Source organism: Nyctereutes procyonoides, unplaced genomic scaffold (assembly GCF_905146905.1).
Source record: "Nyctereutes procyonoides isolate TBG_1078 unplaced genomic scaffold, NYPRO_anot_genome, whole genome shotgun sequence".
Taxonomy (NCBI): domain Eukaryota; kingdom Metazoa; phylum Chordata; class Mammalia; order Carnivora; family Canidae; genus Nyctereutes; species Nyctereutes procyonoides.
The window spans coordinates 10,018,294-10,037,054 of NW_026575031.1; the positions used below are offsets into that span (position 1 = coordinate 10,018,294).

The 18,761-nt window shown below is 46.7% G+C and overlaps 2 protein-coding genes across 19 annotated transcripts in view; one reads left to right on the forward strand and one right to left on the reverse strand.

Moving 5' to 3' along the window:
- The window catches only part of PPIP5K1 (diphosphoinositol pentakisphosphate kinase 1), a 48,785-nt gene extending 38,771 nt beyond the window's left edge, over nt 1-10,014 (reverse strand). For 12 of the 16 annotated variants that reach the window (XM_055316906.1, XM_055316903.1, XM_055316899.1 and 9 more), the window contains exons 1-15: nt 9,931-10,014; nt 6,305-6,400; nt 5,852-6,026; nt 4,860-5,055; nt 4,312-4,402; nt 4,000-4,085; nt 3,508-3,662; nt 3,274-3,375; nt 2,667-2,828; nt 2,432-2,553; nt 1,167-1,268; nt 633-719; nt 429-504; nt 176-285; nt 1-83 (exon numbers count right to left, since the gene is read on the reverse strand). In XM_055316906.1, the coding sequence (XP_055172881.1) occupies nt 1-83; nt 176-285; nt 429-504; nt 633-719; nt 1,167-1,268; nt 2,432-2,553; nt 2,667-2,828; nt 3,274-3,375; nt 3,508-3,662; nt 4,000-4,085; nt 4,312-4,402; nt 4,860-5,055; nt 5,852-5,998 (1,519 nt within the window). In that variant the 5' untranslated portion in view covers nt 5,999-6,026; nt 6,305-6,400; nt 9,931-10,014. Of the gene's footprint in view, nt 84-175; nt 286-428; nt 505-632; nt 720-1,166; nt 1,269-2,431; nt 2,554-2,666; nt 2,870-3,273; nt 3,376-3,507; nt 3,663-3,999; nt 4,086-4,311; nt 4,403-4,859; nt 5,056-5,851; nt 6,027-6,304; nt 7,907-9,430; nt 9,541-9,930 lie in introns of those variants that run through there. The other 4 variants (XM_055316894.1, XM_055316895.1, XM_055316910.1 and 1 more) reach the window with 4 other exon arrangements.
- A 2,530-nt stretch (nt 10,015-12,544) lies between these two features.
- On the forward strand, nt 12,545-18,555 carry LOC129504073 (creatine kinase U-type, mitochondrial). Of its 3 annotated transcripts, none has more exons than XM_055316572.1 (10): nt 12,545-12,705; nt 13,528-13,845; nt 14,481-14,679; nt 14,883-14,978; nt 15,353-15,574; nt 15,710-15,795; nt 15,916-16,039; nt 17,643-17,777; nt 17,987-18,112; nt 18,313-18,555. In XM_055316572.1, exons 2-10 carry the CDS (start codon nt 13,697-13,699, stop codon nt 18,427-18,429), a joined length of 1,254 nt encoding a protein of 417 aa, XP_055172547.1. In that variant the 5' UTR covers nt 12,545-12,705; nt 13,528-13,696; the 3' UTR covers nt 18,430-18,555. The 3 variants fall into 3 exon arrangements, with proteins under 3 accessions (XP_055172547.1, XP_055172548.1, XP_055172549.1); XM_055316573.1 differs by having other exon boundaries at nt 13,561-13,845; XM_055316574.1 differs by lacking the exons at nt 13,528-13,845; nt 14,481-14,679 and having other exon boundaries at nt 12,547-12,705.
- The last annotated feature ends 206 nt before the right edge of the window (nt 18,556-18,761 follow it).

Here is an 18,761-nt window from a genome sequence, read left to right on the forward strand (position 1 = left end):
CTTGTCCCTCATTAGTAGCCTTTACTCCATGAGGGTAGTAAGTCAACTGTACCTTCCGGTTGATGCCTGAGAAATGACCATACCTGCAGGATAAACTCACAGTTTACTTTGTATCCCAGCACCCAGTTCTCACTGTCATTGACTCCCCTTTCCCCTTTCCTATCCCCTTTCTCACATCTCCAGCACAGACTTCAGCTGCTCTAGTTTTCCAGTCTTCTCCTCGATTTCACCACCTGGTTCTTTCTCCAATTCAGCCAATAACAGCCTTGTGATGTCCAGCACCTCCTAGAGGAAATAACAGAATATCCATGCAGCAGGACAAGCCTGGCAAGTTACCTTTTCATCCTGGTCTCTCACAAAGGACCCCAATCCCATACCCTCTGTCTTTCCCACAGCACTGCTCTTCCCAGCCAGATTCACCACCTTACCTGTAGTTGCTCAGGCCGCTTCAGTTTTAATTTACCCGTCTTGTAGCCACCATGTTTTTCAAATAGACTGAAGAACCTGAAGAATTAAGGAAAAGCTTTTTAAAGAAAAGAATTAAGGAAAAAGTCAGTTAAAGCCTTGGGGAGCTGCTCCACCCCATCTCCCTTACAAAAACCTATTTGTCTAAATTAAGACATTCTTCCTACCTTGGATGTGTCACCTCCATCTTCATTTTCTGCTTGGGGGTACGATCCCCATGACGGATAATTGCAATGACACAACGAAGTTCCATCCTAAGATAGGGAATGTTGTTAGAGCCCCTCCTCCACCCCACCCCACATCATCTCCCATCGTTCATCCTACTTGACATGTAAATGTAAACAACAGAGGAAAAACTACCTGAGATTAGGTGTATAGGTAGGGATTAGGAAAATACCTAGAAAAGGCTCCACTAGTCAGATGGTATACAGTCAGAAACCACCGGTCTGACTCAGGTGCCTTAAGTAGGTTACTCCAGATTTTTTTTAATATTTATTTATTCAATAGACACACACACACACACACACACACACACACAGAGGCAGAGACATAGGCAGAGAGAGAAGCAGGTTCCATGCAGGGAGCCCGATGTGGGACTCAATCCCGGCACTCCAGGATCATGCTCTGGGCCAAAGGCAGGTGCTCAACTGCTGAGCCACCCAGGTGTTCCAGGTTACTCCAGATTTTATACTTTTGCTCACATAGTGCCAGATGTGGTAGGGACGATGGGAATGTCTTCAGCCTCTGTGGGGATAGACCATGGGATCTGAAACTGCGGAGCAAGCTCCCGCATAATGGTGTTCCTAAAAGGAGAAACATGAAGAACTGTATGAAAATAATGAACCAGAACCACACATGTGAATAAAGCTCACAGAAACTAGCAAGTTGTAGAAGAATGTATTATATAAAGTCTAAAAACATACCCCCAAAACACCCCCACAGACACAATAAAAGTATTAACAAATGCACAGGAAGGATAGGGGTGACTGGGTGGCTGAGTTAGTTAAGTATTGACTCTTAATTTCAGCTCAGGTCATGATTTCATGGGTTGTAAGAATGAGCCCCACTTTGGGCTCCATGCTCAGTGGGGAGTCTGCTTGAGATTCTCTCCCTGTGCCCCTCTTCCCCTACTCTGTTGAGTGCACTCTCTCTCTCTAAAATAAATAAATCTTAAAAAAAATAATAAATGCATGGGAATGACAACACCAAATAAAGGACTGTAGTTATCTCTGGGTGGGAGGGAAAGGGATGTAATTAGCAAGGGATGGGTAGGGGTCCAAACTAGTATTTTCTTTTTAAAGATTAATTTATTTATTTTAGAAACAGAGAGAGAGAGAGAGAGAGAGAGAGAGAGAGAGAGAGAGGGAGGGAGAGAGAGAGAGAGAGAGAGAGAGAGAGAGAGAATGTGAGTGGGGGAGGGGCAGGGGAAGGAGAGAGAGAATCCTCAAGCAGACTCCCCACTGAGCACGGAGCCTGATGCCAGGCTCGATCCCAGGACCTGTGCAGAAATCAAAAGTCGGCCACTTAACCAACTGACCCACCAAGGCACCCCATTCTTAATATTTTATCTTATTATTTTTTATTTTTTTAATGTTTTATTTTTAAAGATTGATAGTGAATACAGGAATACTAACCATATTCATCATTCTTTCCACATTTTAAACATCATGTGGTGAATTTTTTTTAAAGAAAAGTTTTAAAACAGTATTACAGCATGATCAATCATATTTAGTATAATAAATATAGTTTGTTTATATATGGTATAAGACATACTGGTATGTATAAAAGTGTTAACAGTTTTGACTGGGGAGTACAGTGTTAGGAAGGTAAGAGGGCTAAGGAGTCTTTTTTCTATTTTTCTTTTTTTGCTCTTAAATACTCTTTATAATATTTAAAATTAAGCAAAAGCTTTCTAACTCTCTTCTCTAAGCCCATTCTCCCTAGTCCAGACCATTGTGTCCCTTACCCTAGAATCTTGGCACAGTCATCATAGTATTTCATCGAATTCTTGACAAAACTGAAGCCATTGACATCACACACAAAGGAGTGACCATTGGCACGAAGAAGGTCAAAACCACAAACTGTTTGCTGCAGTGGAAAGAGGCAAGATGAGAACAAGAGAGCCACTCTTTCTTCCCGGACTCCTGCTCCTGTCTATTGCCCTCATTCCACAGCACCACCCACCACAGGCCTTCTTCTACCTTAAAAGCTACGCAGACTTTCCTGGCCACCAGCTTTTCCATGGCGGTCAGCATGACTGGATATCGAATCTCTTTCCCTTCACTGTCTCGTTCGACCTTCCCATCCAGAGCTGGAGATTTTCTGGCTTCAGCATGGGCATAATCAGGCCCCACTGTATATACCTGCAGGTACATAGCATCACTGAGTATGCCCACTGCTCATCCTGCATATGAGAAGATAATATGAGCACTAGGTCTGTAAGCTAGTTTCAAAGTAAAACAAAAACAAAAACAACCCTGAGGACGAAAAACAGAGACCGATATATTTCTTACTGAACCTGATCGAAATATCTTTATGAAGGTTTCTCTTTGGGACTCCAGATCTATTATCTAGTCCTCATTAAAAAATGTTACCAACAGTATAGCATTTTCCACATTACCCTTGCCCTTGCTCTCACAATTATAATGTAAATGTCTACTTCTCTCACTGACTTCACCTGAATATGAAAGCAAATCACATTCACACTTCATTTTCTATGATTTTCTCCATGCACTTCCACTTGCTTCCCAAGCACCCCATCCCCCCCAGACATTTATGAACTTCTTAAATTCCTATATCCACCATAACCTTGACATCTGTGCCATCTGTTGGCATAAACTCCTCATAGATGTATGATCCTGTCTTTCGGACACTGCTCTCAGGAGAGTAAACGCTGCTTCGGCTGCCAATCTTCAGGAAGAAAAAGAAGAAAAAAAATATTGCCTCCACATTGTCCCTAAATCCTCCAGCTTCCCTTCCCACAACCTCATTCTTGTCCTTCTTCCTATCTGACTTCCCCAAATGCTCAGATGTTTCCCATACCTTACGGAAGAGGCGCTGACTTCCTCCTCCAGCTGAACTGGGGTAGTAGATGTAAACATTATGGTCCTCTGCACTCACTGGCTTCTCCACAAAGGGCTTGGGAAAGACAGCTCCATTTACCTCTACCTGGTCTTCACCCTCTATCAGGTTGCACTCTGAAAGACAGGTATGTGGTCATTCCTAGGGTTGAGAATTGTAGAATACTTCCAAGTCCCATTTCTCTGTGTTTTAATCTCCATAACCCCCAAATTTCTGTGACCATATCTTAGTAATAGATACAGTAGTATGCATATGGTATATAAATATAATAATATCTATGTAAGAGGTCCAAGGCACTATTCAGGGCCCATAGTTCTATCCATAATCTATCCATAATCCAATAATGAAAGGCTCACTTAGATAAGTAGTACATGGAGATATCCAGAGGATGGACAACTGGGCTAAGTGACAGAAAGCAAGGCCGGGAAGGACTGGACAAAGCCAGGTACTCACCTTCAGGCCGGGCGGGGTCACGGTTGAGCACAGCATATCGAGGCAGATCAATACCCTCCTCCTGCAGGATCCGGTACACCTCCCTCCTGTCACCCCCAAATAAATTAGCTGGGAGAGGTGGGGGATGGAGACCAAGGGAAGAGGCTAGGGATTTCATTTGTTCAGGAACTGGTAGATATCACAGCACAGAACTCAAGAGGGTATGATGCAAAAATTAAGCATGTTTGTTTGACTTTGCCCCTCCCAGAACGTGCTCTTTAAACAAGCATGATCTCAGGGCTACCCATCCCACAAATCAACAGAAAGCTATACCTATCCTGGATGTAATACTGCATAGCCAGGTCATTGATAAGAAATGGGTTTCGAAGCTTGGAGTAAGCAACAGCTTTGTCCAGAGGAAATCCTGAGATGGAGAACGGAAATCGATCAAAGAAAAAAAGTGAAAAAGACAGAGAAAACAGCAAGAGAAATAGATTATTAAAGCTAAAGTTGAAAAAAAAATAAAGCTAAAGTTGCCACTTAGCTCCTCTACCCATCCAACCCATCGCTTATCCTTCTACCCAACTTTCCAAGTCTAGAATATCCATCAGGAAAAAGTGAAAAAGATATTATTTTTAGGGTCCTTTCAGAGACACACAATTCTGTCAGAGACCCGAAGAGCCTGAGGTTTGAATATGGACTTTAAACTACTACCAGCAACTCCTCCATGATACAGGGAAAGCAAACCCCTCTTCACCCTTCTGTTCTCCAATGGATCAGGAAGAGCTGATGACCTCTGTACTATTTGACAGTAAGAACTTCATCTGCCAGTCCAGCATTCCCAACTCCGTTCCCTCCCATTTTCCTTCAAAGACTCCAACCTTTGGAGTGGAAAGAGATGAGGCAGTGGCAAGATGGCCAGTTTTCCACAGGCTCGTTGAGGATCACATCTTCTCCCAGAATGATAACCGTTAGGTAGTCAAATCTGCAGAGTCGCTCTAGGATTTGGGTCATTGGCTTGGACTTGGATTTCTTGGTCATGGCACAGATGCCAACAATGATCTGAGGTTCAGGAGGCTATAGAGAAGAAGTGCTATCAGGAACTTAGGAACTTCCAACCAAGACCATCCCTATGAGGGAACACTGTCTCATCTCCTTTGGGCATAGTTTCTTTCTTTCTTTTTCTTTCTTTCTTTCTTTCTTTCTTTCTTTCTTTCTTTCTTTTCTTTCTTTCTCTCTTTCTCTCTCTTTCTCTTTCTTTCTCTTTCTTTCTTTCTTTCTTTCTTTCTTTCTTTCTTTCTTTCTTTCTTTCTTTCTTTCTTTCTTAGATTTATTTATTTATTAGAGAGAGAGAGACACACACACAGAGGCAGAGACACAGGCAGAGGGAAAAGCAGGCTCCATGCAGGGAGCCCGACGTGGGACTTGATCCCAGGTCTCCAGGATCACACCCTGGGCCGAAGGCAGGTGCTAAACTGCTGAGCCACCCAGGGATCCCCTTGGGCACAGTTTCTTGCCAGGACTTTGGACCTATGGGGTAAATGCTGTCTCCTAACTTAGGTCTAGAACAGAGTGTGTATAAAGATCCCTATTGCCTAAAGAGTGCCTTTCCACAGTAGGAAATGTGTGCTCAGTTAGAAGAGCCGGAGAACCAATAACCATGACACAACTGGAGGAGGGCGTAATGGCAGGGGATTCAAAGAGAAGTAATCTAACCAATCTCTACTGCCTCTCCACTTAGTCAGGATGGGGCCTGTTTATGACAAAGAATCTATGCATTTGCAAAGAGCAGAGAAGTGTCTCTAGCCAATGGAATCTCAACTCTCTATGAAAGGGGTCCCAACACCAAGTTACATCATTTTCTTAGTCTTACCACTTCATCCTCCTCATCCTCAAGGAGCTCGTTGTCACTCTCTTCTGTCCTCATGCCTATTCCACGGGTGCCCAGCCCCTCATCTCCAGCTCCAAGGAAGAAGTGGGCTGTGGCACTCTCACCCTCACTGGCCGGCAATGACCACATCCCCGCCGGAGTACCCACTCATCCCGCTCTGCAATGGAGGGCATCCCATTAGTTCAGAATCCAAACCCCATGGCAGTGGGTGGGGACTGGGTGTGGAATATCATAAAATAAAGAGGGAACCACAAGGAGACTAGGGGAAACAGGAAATAAAACTGTGGTAAGAAGGAGCAATAGGAAAGGAAGCACGTGGGCTATGACTTGACATGACTAAAGATCCCTAAGAGAAAAAGCAAGGTCTCCCTTTTCCTCTGCTCACCCTATACCCAACCATGAGACTGGTGAGAGGATAAGAAGGTTAACCCTTACAGTGCTGGCATGTCCCTGATTCTGCCAGCAGGAAACACCATTAAATCCAGCAGCAAGTAGAAAAGGCAGTTCTTCATGGGAGGCTACTGTTGATTCCTACCAGAAGAGAAGGTTAGAGTGACATTTCCAGTTTTGGATTCATTACAAAATATTCCTATCCCTTCACCATCTCCCCATAGTAGTGTTGAACTTAGGGATTTAATTCAAGGTCAAAGAGAATGAGAGAGGTCAACTGCCTTTGACCTTAACCCCATCTTCATTCCTACCAAGGATTAACTTAAAAACCATTTATTGAGGGCATCCTATGTTCTAAGCATTATATCAGGACATTAAAATTCTCTATGCCCTGTCCCTCCTTCACATGCTCCATTTCATTTTTTTTAAAGATTTTATTGATTTATTTGAGAGGGAGACAGAGCATGAGAGGGAGGGGGAGAGAGAGAGAGAGAGCATGAAGGGAGGGTGAAGGGCAGAGAAAGAGGGAGAAGCAGGCTCCCCTGAGCAGGAGCCAGATGTGAGGCTCAATTTGGGGATCACACCTGAGCCTGAGCCAAAGGGAAACACTTAACTGAGCCACCCAGGCACCCTCACGTGCTCCACTTTAAAAGACAGATGTCCAAGTCCAGAAAAATCTGTCAAGGAAAGAGGTCCAGGGCTGACTGGGAGGTTAAGTATATACAGACATCCATACAATAGCCTCCAATCCATTCTCAGACTGAAGTGGGTTTTTTCTTTTACCATGTTTTCTCTCTACCATGTCCTGGTACTAAAGACCCAGGTCTGGCCTAGGTCAAGGGCCCTTACACCAGAAGCTACAGTAGGAAAAAATTCTGCCTAGATCCATAATCAATGAGACTATCTTAAAGACTTACATTTGAATCAGAACAATCTGGTAGTTCCACTTCTGCACACATACACCTACAGTAATAGTTCTTAACTAATTGTGATTATGCTGGTCAGGGGACATTTGGTAGGAAGCATTTTTGGTTGTCACAGCTAGGAAGGTGCTATTGGTGTCTGATGAGTAGAGGCCGAGGACAATGCTTAACAGCCTTAAATTCATAGGATACTCCCCCACAACAAAGAATTACCCAGTCCAAAATGTCAGTAGTGCTGAGGCTGAGAATTTCTGCTGCAAAAAAACTCTCCTGCATAACAAGACATGTGCAAAGATGTTCATAATCTCACTGCTGATAATGGGAAAAACTGAAAACTCAGAGGTCACAAGTAGAATGGATACAGTGTAGAGTGGATACAAATGATAAACAGCAATTTTTAAAAATGAATCAAAGATGTAACAATATGAACAGCTTCCAAATGCAAACGGCAGACATACACATGCAGTACAATTTGGTTTGCATAAATAGAAAATATTATATATGTTTGTGACTGTATACATAATTAGTAGGAGTCTAAAAATATGGACTGGAAAGAGAGACACTAAATTCAAGGTAGTGGTTACCTCTGAAAGTGGAAATTGAGAAAGATTTGAGTGGAACTTTACAACCCTTATCTGTAATGTTTATTTCAACTTTTAAAATATCTGAACCAAATACGCAAAAGGTTAACATTTGTTAATACTAAATTGCAGGGATACGGGTATGCTGGTTTTTTTTTTTTTTTTTTTTCCCCAAAAATGAAATCGAGTCATCCAGGAACAATTTTTCACATTCACCAAAAGTTTTCAGAAATAATAACCAATGACTCTAATGAAAGCCACAAACACCTTAAGTAGATAGATTTAGTCTTACAGACTTTTTAAATAGTCTTCAACAATTATTTTGTATTTTTATTTTAAACCCTGCCATTGCCGAGTGGGATTTGCAGCTTTGATTAGAAAGTTACAGCTAACCTTTATGGCCTTCTGCTTGCCTCCACTAGTCAACCACAACATGCTCCTTCTACTTAACATTTCCAGTTGTTTACTACAGATCTTATACATACACTGCCCCTCCTGATGAATAAGCTGTTTCTTTGAGCTCCTTTTTAGTGACCTGACCCAGTTTCCATGATTTGTGGCATCCCCGACGTCCCTGTATAGTTTAAACAAGCAGAATTTCGTTGCACCCTTTAACCTTTATCCGAAGCAGGGGCTTTCGCTCATGTCTAAGGTTCCTAATCCTTCACCGTTTTGCGCATGAAGTCCTTCCTGGTTTTCTACTGAATGTATACAGTCATTTTCCTGAAATTCTGTCATGACTTTATAACAGGGGATGGTAACAGAATGCGGAAGAAGAGAGTCTGTTCACAAGCAGGGGCTAAAGAGAGACAGAAAGGCCTATGTTATGTTCATAGGTACCGAAGCAAAGATAGAAGCCTGACAGAAACAGCCATGAAATAAGCCAGGATTTATTTAGATGTACCTCTGAGCAAGGCTGGGATTTGATGTGGTACTCCGAGAGCCACTCCCCAGTTTTCTGCGCCCTTCTCCGCAACCCCCTCTCCCTCAATACTTTGTTACAAAGCAAAAGAAAACTTCACAGTCCACAAAGGGCTAAGGGCAGTCTAACTCCGGCCTGAATCCAAGCAAAAGGAAGGGGAAAAAAGGGAGGGTCGGAGGCGGGGAGAAGACAGGTGAGGAGAGAGGGTGGGGCAGGTGGGTAATCTCAGAAACCCCCAAGTTAAATCAGATCTGAAGAGGGGGTGGGAGGGAAGGTAAACTGTGTGACTTCTTTCTCCCTTAGGATTTAGGGCTGTTTGCAGCAGTCCTCTGACTTCCTTCATCGCCAGGCACTCAGTGGAGGGCACCATTAGCCGGGAAGGGGAAACGTCAATACACAGTGCAGGCGGGAGTATCTCCAGCGTCGCAGAACTTCTCAGGCCGCCAACCGTGCATCCTCTTCCTAAGCTCCTTCCCTGAGATGCAACGCTTACCTCCCACATATCCACATCCTGACACTGATGAATCGTGCCTAATGCCCTCGTTCCATCAACCCACTCACGCTTCTTTCCTTGCCTAATTCGCTAAAATGACTTTCCACCGGCACCCCCCGCCGCCACCGCTCACAACACCGCCGCCCCTCCCCCGCCACTGATCAACTAATCCAATTAATGATCCGCTAATCCCCTCGCTCAGCGATTCCCCAGCAGTAGACAGCCCTCCGGACCCGCAGACCAGTCACCCACCACGCCTGGCCACATCGTTACGTGGAGCCCGCGAAGATCGCCCCCGGAGGAACACGCCCGGGATCCCTGCGTCCTCGCGCTGGCCCTCTCCGGGGTCCGCTCCCGCCCGCGAGGACCCGCGCCCGCCCGCAGCGAGCCTCCCCCGCGCGGCTCCGTCCCCCTCCTCACCCAGACCCGCGCGGCTCGCAGGGCGCCCTCCCCCTCCCGCAAACGCTCACACCCCTCTCGGGTCTCGCGGACCCCTCCGGTGCCTCTCCTGACACAGCTCCCGGTCACCGAGACCGCCCTCCGAGGCGACTCCACCAGCCTTCGCCCGCCCCCGCCTGACTCTCCCTACGCTGACACTGAGGCCCGGCCCGCGGGGCCTCTTTCCCAGGCTGCCCGCAGCCGGTACGAACCGCGGCCCTCCGCACCCCCCGAGCCCACACCCCGCAGCCCACCCCCGCGGATACCGCCCCCAGCCCCCAGCCACTCCCCCACCGCCCCCGGCCCTCGCTCACCCGCCTCCCTGCGCTCGCGCAGCCGAACCTGCCGTCAGCGACACCTGACAGCAACCCAATCAACGCGCGGCTCCCCCGTGCTGTCACCAATCAGCGGAGGGCGCGCACCGGCAACAGAGTCAGGCTGCGTTGGCCCGCACTTCTGCGTGGAGGAGGGTGGCCTCTAGTGGCTGTGGGGAGGGAGTGCAACCTGATGCTCCCCTTCCTCCAATTTCGGGCTGCGCCGGCACGGCCCAGACGCTTGGCTTAGACAGAGACTTCCCAGCGAGACCAAGAGCTGGGAACAAGCAAGATGCAGAGAAAGAGGTACGATTTGTGCCACTGCACGTCCTTGGGACCAAAACCAGGTTTTCTGTTTGCTTTTTGAAACAAAAGGAGTATGAACTGCTTAGAGAGCCAATAAATGTAGATTGAAAGCGTTAACAGATGTAGAGGAGTTACAGGTAGACTGGAGACAAAAAGGGACAAAGAGAAAAACAAATCGGAAAGTTAAGGGAAGGAACAAAGAGACTTATTTATGGCGGAGTCAAGAAAAGATGGACTTGGAAGACTGGACAAGACGGTTCCCATCTCCACAGTGGGCGCGGTCTTAATCCCTGCAGCCTTGGAACCAGACAAACCTAGGTTTGAATCCTGGCCTTGCCTTTCATAGCTGTGTAGCTTTGGACAAGTCACCGGACTTCCCTCAGCCTCCATTTCCTCGTCTGTAAGAGTGATTTAAAAATCTAATCATGGGATCCCTGGGTGGCGCAGCGGTTTGGCGCCTGCCTTTGGCCCAGGGGGCGATCCTGGAGACCCGGATCGAATCCCATGTTGGGCTCCCGGTGCATGGAGCCTGCTTCTCCCTCTGCCTGTGTCTCTGCCTCTCTCTCTCTCTCTCTCTCTCTGATTATCATAAATAAATAAAAGAAAATTTAAAAAAAAATAAAAAAATAAAAATCTAATCATACGGTACTGGTTATATGAAAGCATTTTGTTTTCTTCGCATTTTTATTCTTATCTTTTCATCCTTACTTGGGGTTTCCCTGGTCAAGACAATCCCAAGTTCCCTGTTTCTTCTCTGCAACCTTAGGGATCATACCACTTTTTCAGTCAGGTGCTTCATTATATTGACCCCAAGGCATCCTGAATGAGATAGAGATGATTCTAAGGACCATCCCTAAGGGAAATAGAATCCTCCCTAGTTCTGCTCAGGCTCGTGTCCTCTCCACCACTCCAGCCCTTCAAACAAGTTACTAAAACATCTTCTAGGCAATTAACTTGTCTTCTCACCCCCCTGAAAAATGTAGGCTCGGTCCCTGGTCATCCACTGGAACAATCCAATTCAATAAAATTACACATACTAGAGTTCCTTATAATTATAAAGCACTTTATAAATGTTAAATAGTATTTTTTTTAATTTTTTATTTATTTATTTATGATAGTCACACACACAGAGAGAGAGAGAGAGAGAGAGGCAGAGACACAGGCAGAGGGAGAAGCAGGCTTCATGCACCGGGAGCCCGACATGGGATTCGATCCTGGGTCTCCAGGATCGCGCCCTGGGCCAAAGGCAGGCGCCAAACCGCTGCGCCACCCAGGGATCCCAATGTTAAATAGTATTGATATCATTATCATTAAAGAAGTCAAATACATGTATTACTTCTTGCGTGCCGTGGGATAATTTTTTAAAGTGAGCATTAATACATCATGTGGCTGTTAGATGCTCACAGAATAAGAAAAGTACACAAATACATGTCTTTTTTCAGCAGAGCTAGTATTCAAATTTGGACAGCTAGTCTCCAAACTTGAATGCTTTCTCTAGTCCTCTGGGCAAGTCTTATTTTTCCTTCTGTAATTCTCTCTTCTCATTTCCTACCTCTTTAATCTTAGTAACCACCCTCTCAAACAAATAACAACCCTACTGCTCTGGAAGATTATCTTCCTTCTTTATCTGGGTAGATATATACCATTCCAAGTAATTATATTTGCTTCCTCATAACTACTCCTTAACTTAGACAACGAGCCCAGGGGTAACATTTTCTATCTCCCCAAAAGGGACTCTAACTACAGAACTCTATCTATTCTTTGATAATTGCTCTCCTACCAGAAGAAGGAATTAAGTGACAGACACAGAAGAGAGGTGGATGGCTCTTAAGGATACCCACAAAGTATAGGAGTAGAGGAGTGGGGCTGATGAGTCAGTGGGGCCAGAGAACAATGTGAAGGGAATTTCTCTTTCTCAAATAAGATTTCCAAGTATCTTACTATCTTGTGGGTATGCCAAGACAGCTGAGAAAAGGAACTAACACCACCATGCCTACCCCACCTTAACTGACTTTCTATACTGAAGTCCCACATCTATCTCTATATTGGCTCCAGTATTCATTCTTTTTCCTGCCAGGACAAAGGTCAAGTCACACCTAAGTCACATTTTGAGGTCTGGGTACACACCCTCTCAATTCTGAATACACACCTTGTGAGGAGAGAGGACAGAGGACCAGTAGGAAGGCGGAGATTCCCTGGCAACCTTATGCCCTTGAACACCACTCCCCCGTACATTCTGGATTAAACAGCATTAGGGAGCCAAGAGAGGCAACACTTGTGGTGGTTGGAGACCTGTGCCTGCCTGTCCCATTCCTGTACCTCGTCATCTTACCACACCCTTCACTTCTCCTTATGCTCCCCTCCAGTCCAGGAACTGGAAGCTACAAAGAGGGAACAGAAGGGAGAGGAGGAAGAGAAAACTAACAATTCCCTGTCCAACCCCAGCTCCATACCCAGTGCAACCAACAGGTAGGCAAGCTTGCAGAGAATACTCAGAGGGAGTCCTGTGGGCAGCAAATAGTTCTGAACAAGGATAAAGCGTGAAGAATTAAAAGATCAAAGGTGAAGTAGAAGCTCGGGAGGAGGGTCGAGGGGAGAAAAGCTGGAGATCATGAGAAGTGGAGGCAGGACTTACGGCTTCAGTCTTGGGAGCTGAGTGCGGGTAGAGAACACAATATAAATGGGGTAAGAATTAATGTTTCTCTGGTTCCTCTCAGGGAATTCTTATAAGAATAGCTCAGGTGTCGCAGGAGGGCACCTTGGTCCTCTTCCTGGTTTTAAGGAGAAGGTGACCTTGAGCCACCCAGTGTCTTTTCCTGTGCCTGTCTCTGCGTGCTCTCTTCATGTCTTTCTCCGGTATCTGTACTTCTTTGGCGGTTTCTCCCGCGGCCGCCTCCCCTGGGCATATGAAGAGGTTGCAGGGGAAGGCCGAAAACTAGAGAAGGTTGTGCAATGTCACTTTCACACTCAGAGTGACGAATCGGGTTCCCAGTTAAATGAAGAGGCTTGGGGGAAGGGTGTTCAGCTTTCTCGGGTCCCCTTGGGTGCTGTCCTGTACTTGGTGCTGAAATCTGGGCGACCTCATCCCAGGTGGGCCCGCATCCCCGGCCTACGGTTGGGGAGCTCCCGGTCCCTATTCTACCTGGCGGTGCTTCCCACCTCTGCCCTCGCACACCTAGCGCGGTCGCAGGCGGAAAGGCGGGGCCTGTGGGAGCCCCACCCCTGGAGACTGCGGCTGGGGCCTCCCTCTCCTCCACCGCCCGCCGCTAGCTCATTGCGCCTCTCCTGCAGTCTGGTTGGAACCCGCTCCCTCTCCCGCTCCAGCCTCCACTCCGGCCCCCATTTCGGCTCCAGCTTCGCACCCAGTTCCGGCCCTTAGACCTCCTGGTTGCATCCTCCCTCCCCGTTCCTGCCCTGCGCCAGCTCCCGCTCCGGGATTGAATAGCCGGAACCTCAAGCCATGGCTGGTCCCTTCTCTCGTCTGCTGTCCGCTCGCCCGGGGCTCAGGCTCCTAGCTTTGGCTGGAGCTGGGTCTCTAGCCGCTGGGTTTCTGCTCCGCCCGGAACCTGTAAGAGCCGCCAGTGAACGACGGAGGCTGTATCCCCCAAGGTATCAGTGTCTGAGGCGCAGCGGTGTGTGTGGGGGAGGTGGTGACAGGAACGAAGATGGGGATGGAGAGGAGGACCTGGGCAACAGAGAAGGGTTATAATCACGAAGGCTCTGGAGTACAGTGCTATACAATCTGGAAACGTCAGTGGATTGGGGATTGAGGCCAAAACCGTGAGGCTAACGCATTCCTGGAGACCTGTAACCCGCAGTCTCCGCCCCCAAGACCCGCTCGGCCCTGAGTTCTGGCTGCACCCACTCTGCCCAAATCCCTAATTGAGAAACCAGGAACTATCCTTTTCGCTTTCCTCCATCTCCTTTCCTGCTGTTTCCCCTAATTTCCTGAATTCCCGTCCTTGGTCTTTCCCCTCCCCCATCCCTAATGTTGTGCTAATGGTAGGAAAGAACTGAGCAAATCTGGGGGAATTGAGCCCGCCAGCCAAAGGAAACTAGAACTGTTGGGAAAGAATAGACCCTGAAAGTCCCTAAAGAGATTACCAAGGTTTAGCCTCCCTCTAATCTTCCCTTCTCCTAAGGAGCAAAGCTAGACATGGCTAACTGGATAGCTCCCATCTGACTGCACTGGGTCTAGGCCCCCTGTGCCCTCTCTCCATGGTTACTGGGTACCCCCTCCCTAGCGCTGAGTACCCAGACCTACGAAAGCACAACAACTGCATGGCCAGTCACCTGACCCCAGCAGTCTATGCCCGGCTCTGCGACAAGACCACACCCACTGGTTGGACGCTAGATCAGTGTATCCAGACTGGCGTGGACAACCCCGGCCACCCCTTCATCAAGACTGTGGGCATGGTAGCTGGAGATGAGGAGACCTATGAGGTAGGGGGCCCCCAGAGTTTCCCTGATGACCCAACTCATCTTCCCAGTAATCCCAGCTCGTTCCCCCAACAGACCCTTCACTTTCCCTTAAGGCTGGACCTTCCATACTCATGTTTTCTGACCCAGTGAAATCAATCCACGACTAAGGCCCTGAAAGGGATCCCCGCTCTTTAACCACCCTCTCCCTCTTAATTCCCCATCAGGTATTTGCTGAGCTGTTTGATCCTGTGATACAAGAACGACACAATGGATATGACCCCCGAACAATGAAACATACCACTGACCTGGATGCCAGCAAGGTAGGTCAGATATTCCGCTTCTGATTTGCATTGCCTTATGTACAACGCTCTGTTTCTCCAATCCCTTCACCTTAATTACTTCCTGACTCAGAGTCATTAGACTGCTGAGCTTTTAGTCTTGGTGCGGGGGAAGGAATTGTATCTTAAGAAGCAGCAGATATGGAGAGAAGGTGGATGAGAACGACCATACTCCAAAATAGGCAGTTTGGGGAGGGTTCATATTGCCCCCTTCATTTGGAGTACTTGCCCTTTGGACTTCTTCCAATGCATGCAGTGAGGATCCTTATAGTCCTTAAAGTCTCTCCTTTCCCCAAGGCCCTCAGTTCCCACCCACTGTGTTTCTGTGACATATATTAATTTCTCTTATTCCCTAGATCCGTTCTGGCTACTTTGATGAGAGGTATGTATTGTCCTCGAGAGTCAGAACTGGCCGAAGTATCCGCGGACTCAGTCTCCCTCCGGCCTGCACTCGGGCAGAGCGACGAGAGGTGGAACGTGTTGTAGTGGATGCATTGAGCGGCCTGAAGGGTGACCTGGCTGGACGTTACTATCGGCTCAGTGAGATGACAGAGGCTGAACAGCAGCAGCTTATTGATGTGAGGGACGTTGAGAGGGAGTTGGGTTAAGGAAGCAGATGGAAAGAAGAGTCAGAGGGGAGGGTTGGCCAGATGAGATAGAGGCCCAGAGGCTACTGTGAAGACTCTTAAACCAAGCCTTTTTACTTGCCTCAGGATCATTTCCTATTTGATAAGCCCGTGTCCCCATTGCTGACTGCAGCAGGAATGGCTCGAGACTGGCCAGATGCTCGTGGGATCTGGTATGAGGCTTAACTTACCTTTTTTGTCCCCATGTCCCTTACGTGCCTCTTATTCCTCTATCTCCCCCAGTTCTTGACCTGCCTCTTGATCCCTGTCTTTCCCTCTTTTCTACTCTTCAGGCACAACAATGAGAAGAGCTTCTTGATCTGGGTGAATGAGGAGGATCATACACGGGTCATCTCCATGGAGAAGGGTGGCAACATGAAGAGAGTGTTTGAAAGATTCTGTCGAGGCCTCAAAGAGGTTGGAGAAGAATGTATAAGGGAACTAGGTGGGAGGACATAAGGAAAACCCAAAGACCATACCACCTAATTTATCAACCAATTCAGGACACCTTTGATAGCAAAAAGGATCACCATCAAACATTGCAGGACAATATATTAGGACTGTCCAGGGAAAACCAGGAAATATGGTCACCCAAGAATAGAAGAGAGAAAGAATGTCACGAGTCCAATGTAGTAAATAAAGCAGTTGCCAGATAAGACAAAAAGAATAACTGAGATAGTGGGTCAGTGCTTGGAATGTGTGGAGTGTGCAGATAAAGAAAAATCTGAACCTGGATCATTGCAGGGAATGAAAGCTTGGTATGTTCATGATTTCACTGTAACCAAGGTTAGCCTTTGCTCTGAATTCTGTCTTTCTTGCTAAAGTATCATGTCTGGTTTTAAGCTGAAAGGAGGGGAGAGACCAGGGAAAATGAAAGATAGAATGGCTGAAGTTCCAGAATGTGTGGCTCTACTGAATCTTCAATCTTATATGGATTAGGTCTCTATATTCTATTCTAGATTAGAAATCCCCATAAACCCAGTTCTTATTGTGTATTCTCATATATCCAATTCTATTTTGGACTCGTAAAGACAGAGAGCTCCTCTTCTTTTAGATTCTAGCTAGGAACTTTTTATTGTTTTTGGCAAATAACAGATAACATATTCTGACTGTAAGTGGGTAGGGAAGTGCTTTTCAAATAATATTCCTCAGGTTTCTCATCTGTGAAATTAATATAATAAGGCTTCCTACATTTTATGTTGTTGTGGGAATTAAATGAGAAAAAGGCACGTAAAATGCCTGGCCTATAATCAATGTTCAATAAGTGTTACCTCCCATTATTATTTTTCTAGATGGAAGAGTTTCCGCTTGTTCAACATGTAAAATAATCCCCCATGCCATGGTTTTTTCCTAAACTATGAACAAGATCCCCTTTACTCACATTAGGTAGTTTTCATGTCCATCACTTCAGCAGATCCCCTGTCTTTTGAACTCTAATGGTCACCTCCATGATTAGGATGCTCAAGTGAAACAAAACACCCTTTCCACAATCCCCTTCCCACCTCATCAAGCATACACATAACTCTGAGTCCGGCTCTTCTGGACTGTTTTCACCTTTCTCTGTGCCTTCTCACATGTGCTCTCTCCACAGCTAACAGAAGGCTCTCTTGCCTCTTCCTGTTGCAGAGCCTACACCCTCATTTTATGTGTGAAAGAACCCTTCCAAACTCCAGCCTCATTAGCAAAGCAAAGATAATCCATGCATGCTGAGCTCATTAAATAATCATTCCTTTCTCAGTTCAGTTTACCACCTCCACTCATTTCCCTAGATCATCCTGAATGCATCATTCTCCCAAGTTTCTCTTCTTCCACACACAATATACTTTTCTGTAATCTCACCATTATAGACTTGCAACATCGAAATTACCTTGTATGTGTGATAATAACAAACCATTTACACACACACAGCACTGTCATTTTTTCATAGCCCAAGTTTCTGGTTCTAGAGTTCCTGTAGGTCTGGCTAAGGGAGGGTTCACGTATCCCTGACTTTTCACTAACAGCGCCTTTGTGGACTCAGGTGGAGCGGCTGATCCAGGAGCGTGGCTGGGAGTTCATGTGGAATGAGCGTTTGGGATACATCTTGACCTGTCCGTCTAACCTGGGCACTGGACTTCGGGCAGGAGTGCACATCAAACTGCCCCTGCTAAGCAAAGTAAAGGAGTTGTGGGGTTAGAGTGGGGTGTGAATGAAGAAGGTGGTTGTGTGTAGATGGGAGGGTGTGGGCATTTTGGAAAGGAGCCAGACACATCGTGGCTTACAAATAGTAGGGGAAAGAGTTCTGAGCAGGTTCAAAGCTCTTTCAGGTAAAATCAGTCTCTGCCCCTATTGACCCTGCCCTTAACCCTGTGCCCTCCCCTCTAGGACAGCCGCTTCCCAAAGATCCTGGAGAACTTAAGGCTCCAAAAACGTGGTACTGGAGGAGTGGACACAGCTGCCACAGGCAGCGTCTTTGACATCTCTAATTTGGACCGACTGGGCAAGTCAGAGGTGAGATCCTTAGGGATTAGGGTGAGGAGAGATATAGGTCTGTGGGGGTTGAGCTATGACGGTGAGTGAACCCCAGGAATCTGAAATGAAATTCAGGTTGAGTGGGGAGGAGACTGGAAATGAGTGCCTAGAGCAGGCAAATCACTAAAGAAGGAAACTCAAGTTATGGGAAGCAGAAATCAAGGGTTAGTGTCCTTCAGGTGGAGCTGGTGCAGCTGGTCATCGATGGAGTAAACTATTTGATTGATTGTGAACGGCGTCTGGAGAGAGGCCAGGATATCCGCGTCCCTCCACCTCTTGTCCACAATAAGCATTAACTCCCCATTCCCCGAAGATGACTCAAGATCCCCAGGACTTCTATCCATTCTAATGTGGCCCATTCTACTTGCCCTGGATGCCCCTAACTCCCTTCTGTCCTAGTAAAGACTCCTTGCTATGCTCTAGTTGTCTTTGTTATTTCTAATGGTTGGGGTGAGGAGGGACTAGCCTCCAGGAAAGGAAAAGAAGCCGTGGGGTTATTTATGATGGAGAGAAGACTCCAGATAAGGCATGCCAGGAACACTTATTCTCAGGTGGGTGGAAAGCATTAGCATTTTACCCATATTCCCCATTGACTTCCTGAGGATAATTAGAATGCGTTTCCATTTGT

Bases quoted from the DNA above. Each gene is read 5' to 3' on its own strand.
- LOC129504073 (XM_055316572.1), top strand. From the start codon at position 13,697: ATGGCTGGTCCCTTCTCTCGTCTGCTGTCCGCTCGCCCGGGGCTCAGG. The intron at 15,796-15,915 runs GTATGAGGCTTA...TCTACTCTTCAG, and splicing joins CCAGATGCTCGTGGGATCTG to GCACAACAATGAGAAGAGCT. The intron at 17,778-17,986 runs GTAAAGGAGTTG...CCTCCCCTCTAG, and splicing joins AACTGCCCCTGCTAAGCAAA to GACAGCCGCTTCCCAAAGAT.